Raw genomic sequence first — 8,827 nt, 5'->3', positions numbered from 1 at the left:
ATCCAAATTGTCAAGGGATCATGAGAACGGCATTCAGTATCTAAAATAACAGGACGAATGTATTGCTGTCGTAGTAGGATGAGCGGTTGGGTCAGGCAGCGTTTGAGCCAAATGTGTTTTGGTGGACAGTGGAGTACTTAGATTAGCAGTAGTGAGGGACATCCTCCACAGGAAGTTACTGGGTGAGATGTGAATATTTTATGGTGTTTTTAAATGCATCTTGCTATTTCTAGAGACAACTGAGTTGCTTCATGTTTTTATTTAAATTTTTGGTTTTAGGTTATTTTTATTTAGTATTATTTTCTGTACGGTCATCTTTTTAAGATGGATGCCAGTTGACATGGACACTTTCTGGTAATTTGGACTAGTCTGTAAGTGCAAAGACCCTGTGAACTCTTCACTGTGATTCCCAGAAATTGGCAGGGATGCACACGTAAAGGACAGCCCGGCTGGTTATTCCCAGCACACCTGCGAGAATGTCTACAATCATTTGGTGAGGTTTCCAAACCCTAATGGATTTGCTTAAAGTCCTTGGCAGTCAGGGTGCTGATCTGCATTGGAAAACTGTAACATCTCCCGACTTCAGGAATCATTTATAATTTGCAATGTGAAGACCCCCCCACCCCCGCCACTAGTCCAGTTTTCCAGAAGCCACACATTATCACCATAGTTGTAGGTGATTCTGACTTTGCTCTCTCAGCTTGAAAGCTGTGACACCTTCCTCCTTCCTGACAGGTATTTAAAAGTACCCTAGTGGATTCCCATGTGGCACTTTGCTTCACTGTATTTTATACACACACTTCTATGAATTACATACACATAGGTACACATACACATAGGTACACATAGAATGTGGGCTAATGGGCCACGAGTTTCTCATATAAAAGTGTAGGGAGATAGCCAAGTAGTCAGTGACGTTAACATATGGTGTAACATCCAAAAAGACACACTTCTGGGAGAATATGGACCAACCTAGATTAGCTGTTGGTTTTCAAGCACTCCGTCAACAGCAGTGTCCCTTTAGGCTTGCTGTAGCACTTGGCAGGCGTCACTGGGTGTTGATAGAACCAGGAACCGTCACAACGTAATTGAGAAACACTATCGGCCAGAAGGAGCCTTAGCACGGTTAATAGGTTTAGCGGACCTCAGGGCCACATTTCCCAGTGGCTGATTCCTGCCTCCTTACTTGGGTTTACTCCCCACATGTACGCTGGTTAGGAGATGGGGGTGGGAGGACCTCATTCTTGCCTTGCAGCAGTCTCTGATCAAGGTCAGTTTTGAAGTAGAGCTTCTCTCCAAAGTCAGTTATTCATAACACTCACCAGCCTGTGAGTTCTGTATTTTTCCATTGTTCTGGGCTTCTGTGTATCCTAGAGCCGGTGACAGTGACCTGATTACCAGTCAAGTCTCTTTGGGTTTTACCCAAAAAGTTTTCTCTTGGTTTTAACATTGCATATTTTAGGAGGAAAAATGTTCTGAGTAATGGATTGTCTTAATTAGGCAATTAACCCATTTTTATTGTAGAAAGAAACACGTAGGTAAAACAATTATTTCACTTAGTCTCACCATCCTTAGTTAACTAGTTCCCACCAAGTACGTATCTTTCCAGGTTTCTGTGGACATACACATGTATAAATATTTTAACAAAGATATGAACATGCCATGAAGATCTTGGTGTCAGTTTAAACCTGTATCTTGTACGTACAAGTCTACATCATTAAGACTGCATTACCCTCTGTAGGTATTTACCAACATTTATTTAATTACCTGTCACTGGGCATTATTGTTTCACTAATATTTACACATTGTAAACTCGCCTAAAACAACATCTTTGTACTTTTGTCTCTTAGGATAAAGTGTAGAAGTGGTCGCGCAAGGTCTAAGAGATTAAGAGCATCTGTGAGGCTTTACAGTGTCTTTAGGGTGTATCTGTTATATCTTGCTTCCAGACAAATTCCTCTGTGTAGCCAATCCCCAGTCTACAGCTTTCAGCACAGGTGAAGACAGCCAGGACACCCCAATCGACACTCTTGCCCAGTCTGTCGGCCTTCAGGTAGTTGAGCAGCTGAGGCATGACCTGCAAAGAGGACGACTCAATCAGAGCCTTGCATCGAGGCAGGGAACACTGTCTGCTTTCAACAGGCCTGTGCCAGGGTGATTACAGGGATGCTGGTCTCTCAGTCTCTAGCTTTGACACCAAGAACCAATTACTGTTGGATACAGTCTTCACAATTCCTCTTTTCCCCTAAGCCACAAATAGTACCTACTACCACTGTAAGGTTAGCAGATCGGCTGTGGAAGAACACTTCTACCCAACCCAAATGGATTGTGATCCTTTTGAAAAACCATATGTCTTAATGATTATGTCCATTTGTTTTCCTAACAAATCCACAAGCTAACACCAAACAGTTTAGCACCTCTAATAAAACACTCCTGTCACAAAGTACAAAGACCTTAATTGCTGTAACAAGAAGGAATATTTAAAATTACAAAGGTAACAAAATGGAGACACCAAAAATGATGCTGTAACCGCACTGGGAGGGGGGAGGATGGTCCAGATGGTATAAGAAACTACATTTAAATCCTCATTACTGCACATGTCAGTGAATGGATAATGTCTAAAAACTAGTAAACTGACAAATTACCAGAAAAAGCATGTTATTTAGAGAGAGAAATAACTACCAGATAAGACCATCAAACCTAATCCCCTCCAAGGAATAAGCTCTTAGGTGAGACAAGGCACTTTCTGTAGCAACAACAGGATCCGTGTGTATGTGTTACTTTGGAAAAGTTTTATAGCATTTAGTAAGATAACTTAGGGTGATCATATGTTAAAATACTCTTGAAGTCATACCTGGAATTCAAATATCCTCTTGGCACCACAGGGGCAATGTGGAATATCCTTTTCTTGAGGGATATTTTGACCAGAGATCCAGATGGGTGCAATCCCTCTGCCGTATCTGAGAACCTAAAATCAACCAGGATCATGTGCAGATCGCCAACATGTCACCTAAATTACCAGTGGTAGCCTGTGATTGCAGAATCATCTGGAGAACCCTGATGGAACACTCATCTGAAACACAGTTTTACTATTCCCCACCTCAGACCTGGCACTGTTAATAAAATGTCAAGTCAGTTATTTTAGCTTATCTGACTCTGGATACCAAAATCATATTTCATAGATGATAATATGGTTAGAATCTGAATCCTGAGTAGGGTCCCACATAATCCTGTTTCTCCATTACCAGTTTCTGAATCCAGAATGCAGCCCAGAGTCTGTGCTATCAGATAAAAGGAACCTCAGTTAAAAGATTTTGAAAGGGACGGGGCGTCTGGATGGCTCCACTGGTTAGGCACCTGAATGGTTTCAGCTCAGGTCATGATATCAGGCCTGTGAGATGGAGCCCAAGCTCCAGCACAAGGTCTGCTTGTCCCTCTCTTTCTGCACCGCCCCGCCCCCCCCCACACACACACAGGTGTGCTGCTCGCTTGCTCTCTCTTGCATACTCTCAAATAAAACCTTTAAAAAATTGAAATATTCTCTGTCCCTTTGCCCTCCCACCCCTGCTTGTGCACAGTCTCGCTCGCTCTCAAGTTTTTTGAAAAACATTTTAAAGATACAAATGCCAAGTAGTTTAGATAAATAATACAGAGATAAATGTCATTGTTAAGATCTTGCGCATCAACAGAATGGCTTTCCTGTGTTTTGTTAAAAGCATACACATTACTAAAAACTACCTTCTCAGTGCTTAGTGCTTACGTCTATCCTTATAATGTTCTTGCTCGGGATATTTATTTGATTCAGTGACTGCTTTATAGAAGTTTAGCTGAGCTTTCTGCAGTGATTTAGGGTCTTTATTTTATTTATTTATTCATGAGACAGAGAGAGAGAGAGAAGCAGAGACACAGGCAGAGGGAGAAGCAGGCTCCACGCAGGGAGCCTGACGCGGGACTTGATCCCAGGTCTCCAGGATCACACCCTGGGCTGAAGGTGGTGCTAAACTGCTGAGTCCCGGGGCTGCCCTGATTTAGTGTCTTTAAGGGGAATGATGTTAATGGAAGAACAGAGATGGAAAAAAAAAAAAAAAAAAAAAACAGATGAAGACAGGAAACATTTGCTGAGCACTTACTATGTGCCTACATTCTCCCTTCATGCTCACAACTACCCTCTGATTTTTTTACACTGCAGATACAATGACATCAAAGCTCATTGTTTAATTCCAGGATCCAGGATTCTTCCCAATACCAAAGCCCATTTTTCTTTTCACAAAACTAGTGTCTGCGGTAACATGTCATGTTGGTTTTATAAGCAAAAGGTTCCTGTTGGATAAATGGGCAAAAATATCTATTCCTTCCTTCCTTCCTCCCTCCCTCCTTCCTTCAACTGGTACAAACTTCCTGTATTATAGGCAACACACCTTACTCATCTGTCTCTAATGCTTTCTTTAAAACACGGACCCTCTAGGTGATAAACAGTATAACCTGCAGTCTCAGAAACTACTGACAGGATCAGCAGGACCACTGTGTGAAAGGATTCCTGTAACAAGAGACTAGCTTTATTGTAGTTACTTCTCAGGGACTGTACCCGGAAAACACGGCCTGAAAAGAACACAAGAAGGAGTTGTAAGAGTTCTAGTTTACCTGTTCCGGCTCAAGCGCTATTTTAGTTTTAAACTTCTGGAAAATTTTATCTTCCTTGGATTCATGTTTGGCCATAGAATCCAATTCTTCCTCAGGTGCTTCACCTGAAAAGTCATCAACGTAACTGTTAAGGCAAGAGGACTAATCCCCATGACTTGACATTCCCCATGTGCTGAGGGCAGGAAATTTCAAACCACCAACTTAGAGTTAAATCAGTCAGATGTTCCCGTAGGCTTTCCCTATTTTAATTCATTAAAGTTAGTACTTCAGGACCATCTTATTTTCCAGGTACCCCACTTTGCTGGGCAGGTTCCTAGTGAGTGCTTCTCTTGAAAGCTGTCAATTAAAAGCACAGACGCAAGTCCTGGGTTTAGGACTTGTGCCCAGTAGATGCAAGGACACCCAGCAAACACAGCCTTTTATTCTCACTACTGCCCTTCCGCTGCCTGGACCGTCCCACCAATCTCCTGTCTCACACGTCCCTTCCTGGCTGGTACGCTCACTCCCTGTAGACCCAGTGGCTTGTTCTCTCTGCACACTCCCATCCTGGAATCCCAGCTCCAAACCACTGCTGTCCTCAATGGGATTTAGTCTGTGTTACATGTACCAAAGCATATTTATGACAGCACTTGACGGTAACCTATTTTGAAGTCTGATTTAGACTCTCAAACCTAATTTTGTAGCAGTTAGGAACCGAAATTCTGCAGTCAACAACACTGAGCTCTAACTGCAGTTCTAAAACTTTGGTTACATGACCAAGTTACACAGAAAACCTCAAGTTCCTCACTGCAAAATGAGGTAGTTCCTAACTCACTGTACTGCTTGAGAGGAGATCATGCACAAATAGCCTTTGCTGGATAAATGCTGTCTACGCATCCTTCTCTTAAGTACCTGGCTGACCCTGGGACTAGAGTCCCATACCATCATCTCCAGGTAACCTGTAAAATCGGGAATCTGAAACCAGCTAAATGAAACATTTAAAGGGCCCTTGTCACCCCCACCCCCGCAACACTACACTACACACACTCACATGCTCCAACTACAACTGAGAAACAGATCTTGGGTCCAGATGAGCTTATCCAGTGGAGGAGCCTTATCCCACGACCACCCGGATACTGGATACTTGCCCAGACAGGTCTTCATCAGAACCACTATCTGATAAATACACCATGTGGGGAGGTACAGTATTTGAAAATTACAGGCTACAGACTCCAAAGTGAGTTGACTTCTCCTATCATACTGAGTCATACTTCTCCTCTCTTCTTGACATACTGAGCCTTTTCTTTCTAGCATTACATTTAATCACATAACGTTCTAAAGCTAACTCCTTACCCATGCTCCCCACAATTTCGGATTCATTTTCTTTTTCAACAACTTCATGCGTAATCTCCTCTTCTGTTTCTATTACAATTTCAAATTCTGGAAAAAGGAAGTTGTGGTCTGGAATTGTTCCATCTAAATCTGAAACAAGAAAAGGTAACTAAGCATCATTACTAATCCTTTAGTTTTAAAGAGGGTCCAATAATTTTCCATTTGTAAAGTGTATTCTATGTAGTAACAGTTTTCCCTAGTAAATATAATACACAGAGTTCAGCAGTTTAGATAATAAATTAATCGTCCGTATTAAGGCAAGTCTGAGACACAACTGAGCAGGCAAGACCTCATGGTTCCTCCTTCCTAGGTGTTGTTACCAGTTACCAAAATTTTGAAAAGTATGATACCTTCTCTAATCTTAACTTTTAACCTCAGAAGTGGAGAGAGACTATGAAACCGAGCCCGGACTGCAGAAGAGGTGCCTCACCTGGGTGCGAGCAGGCCTGCTTGTGCCCACACCTCCAGTCCAGAGCCTGGTGCTCCTTACTGCAGTAACGGGCCCTGTGGCAGCGGGAGCACGTTTTGGGGCCTAAGCAGCCACAAACCCTGCAGAGGTGAGCACCGGACTTGAGCTGGAGGCACACAGACTCTCCTGTCTCGGGAGGAGGATCCTCAGACGGTGGCTCATAGGAGTAGAAGTCATTTTTTCTGGGCAGCTGATTTCTAAAAACTACGAGGAAATGAGGAGAAATGAAGCATCGTTAGTAAAACAATATAGCAACCGAAATACTGGGGCCTCCGGTTCACACAGAATTGAAAAGAGGGAACTTTTTGATGGCAGGGATCTTATTTTCTGAAAGAGGAGAAAACACCACGTGGAAAACAACAAACTAGTTGGGTATCCACGACCACTGAATGCGGTCTTCGAGCTCGCCGGGAATAACGCAAAGGCTCTGCCGGCCAAGTCGCACTGACCGCAGGGATATGGAGACGCTGTCGGGCCCAGCTCCCTCGGACTGTCGGACTGTCGGGGCCACAGGGCGACGCGGGGGCTGCGGGGGGCGGGGCCGGAGCAGGTGCGCGACGCCCGCCCCCGAGGCCCCGCCCTCCCCGAGCCCCGCCCCCCGCCCCGCAAGCCCCGCCCACCCGAGGCCCCGCCCTCCCCGAGGCCCCGCCCCCGCCCGCCCCAGGCCCGGGGCCGCGGCCGCTCACCGCGCAGACCCGCACAGCACGGCGGCGCCCGGCAGCAGAAGAGGAAGAGGCCGCGGTGGAAGGCGTCGGCGCGCTCGGGCAGCGGCGCGTACAGCTGCAGCAGGAAGGCCAGCGGGCGGCCGCACAGCGCGCAGGCCAGCTCCTCGGGCCCCGGCAGCCCCGCCGCGCCCAGCCACGCCGGCCGCCCGCCCACCTTGCTGGGGAACTGCTCGCTGCGCAGCCGCCACGCCGGCGCCGCCTCCGCGAAGCCCAGCTCGACCGGCCCCGCGCGGGCGGCCGCCATGGAGCGCGTGAGCCGGCGGCGGGGCTCGGCGGCGGGGCTCGGCGGCCGGAAGGCGGAAGTCGGCCACCGGAAGCACGCGACGGCGGCTCGGCAGCGATTGGGCTACAGGGAGAGGGGGCGGGACTAGGGAACTGGCCGGCCCCCCGCGGGCGCCGCGCGTCCCTAACTCCGGGTCACGGGGGCGCGGCGGCGCTTAGGGAGCGGGCGCGGGGCGGGGCGACTCGCCAGCCCTTCCCAGGGTTTCAGTTGGGTCCTTCGTTTGGGGCCCTCCCCTGTCCCGCCTTGTGGACGTGGCAGCCTTCGTTACGTCCGACATTGAGAGCTTTATTTTTCTAAGTGAAACTTGACGCGCGTCGGCGATGTCGCCGTCCTTCCCGCGGCCGGTCCCGCAGCCCCCGCCCGGCCCGCGGGGCCACCGCGCACGCGCACCTGCCGCGGGGCGAGCCCCGGCCCGAGGCCCCGAGGCCCCGAGGCCCCGCGCGGTCAGGACCCAGGACCCAGGACCCGGGAGCGGCCGCTCTGCTTCGGGCTCGGCCCCACGTGGACCTCGTGCTGCTGTTCCCGCATCTGTTTTACCCCGGATCCCATCCACCAGGTCCTTCGTTTTGAAAACAAGTTTCTTTAATTTCACTTAAATCGTAGCATTAAAACACAGTAACATTCTCTTTCATCTTAGTGTTTGTTTTCTGGTGGTGTTTCCATAAGCACATGTTAATCATTCTAAAAAAAAAATTTATTTTACCATGTTATTTATTTCTCGGAGAGAGAACCAGCAGGGGGGAGGGGGGGCGGGAGGAGCAGACTCTCCGATGAGCAGGACCCGGTGCTGGGGCTGGGCCCTGGGGCCAGGACCGGAGCCACCCAGGCGCCCCCGTTCGTAGATTCTTAAGCAACCAAAGTAAGTTCTATTTTACTGAAGGGAAAACAATATGAGAATATTTATTTTTGAAAACTAAGTTCGGGAACTTGGGTAAACATACGTCGTCCCTTCTCAGATGGGGTGATTGTGGATGTGAATTGCGTTCTCTGTCCACTGGTTTGCTCAGATTTTCCTTCCCAGCAGTGGAATCCCAGACTTCTTAGAGAATCCAGTGACTTTTCACACCTGAAGCCTGTGCAATCCTGTTTTCTCTATGACACACATAATCCAAACATGTAAAGAGGAGGTAAAGCCGGAGTGCCTCTTTTTTTTTTTTTAAGATTTTTATTTATTTATTCATGAGAGACACAGAGAGGCAGAGGCATAGGAAGGAGAAGCAGGCTCCATGCAGAGAGCCGGATGCGAAACTCGATCCCCGGACCCCGGGGTCACGCCCTGGGCCCAAGGCAGAGGCTCAACTGCTGAGCCCCCCAGGCGTCCCAGAGCGCCCCTTCAAA

The 8,827-nt window shown here is 47.6% G+C and overlaps 1 protein-coding gene across 1 annotated transcript; it reads right to left on the bottom strand.

Moving 5' to 3' along the window:
- Positions 1–1,487: 1,487 nt before the first annotated feature.
- On the bottom strand, positions 1,488–7,465 carry PDCD2 (programmed cell death 2). The gene is made up of 6 exons (XM_077902668.1): positions 7,168–7,465; positions 6,443–6,685; positions 5,974–6,102; positions 4,642–4,745; positions 2,855–2,968; positions 1,488–2,077 (listed from the first exon to the last, which is right to left on the bottom strand). The coding sequence occupies exons 1-6, from the start codon at positions 7,448–7,450 to the stop codon at positions 1,919–1,921; spliced, it is 1,032 nt and encodes a 343-aa protein (XP_077758794.1). The 5' UTR covers positions 7,451–7,465; the 3' UTR covers positions 1,488–1,918.
- Positions 7,466–8,827: the final 1,362 nt, after the last annotated feature.

The sequence above is a fragment of the Canis aureus genome, chromosome 7 (genome assembly GCF_053574225.1).
Source record: "Canis aureus isolate CA01 chromosome 7, VMU_Caureus_v.1.0, whole genome shotgun sequence".
Taxonomy (NCBI): domain Eukaryota; kingdom Metazoa; phylum Chordata; class Mammalia; order Carnivora; family Canidae; genus Canis; species Canis aureus.
The sequence above is the reverse complement of the archived record's forward strand: the minus strand, read 5'-3'. Positions and strand labels throughout refer to the sequence as shown.

Coding starts and splice junctions, on each gene's coding strand:
- PDCD2 (XM_077902668.1), bottom strand. CDS start 7,450: ATGGCGGCCGCCCGCGCGGGGCCGGTCGAGCTGGGCTTCGCGGAGGCG. Junction 6,103..6,442: donor GCAGGCCTGCTCGCACCCAG/GTGAGGCACCTC, acceptor TTCTTGTTTCAG/ATTTAGATGGAACAATTCCA. Junction 2,078..2,854: donor AGAGGATATTTGAATTCCAG/GTATGACTTCAA, acceptor TCCTCTTTGCAG/GTCATGCCTCAGCTGCTCAA.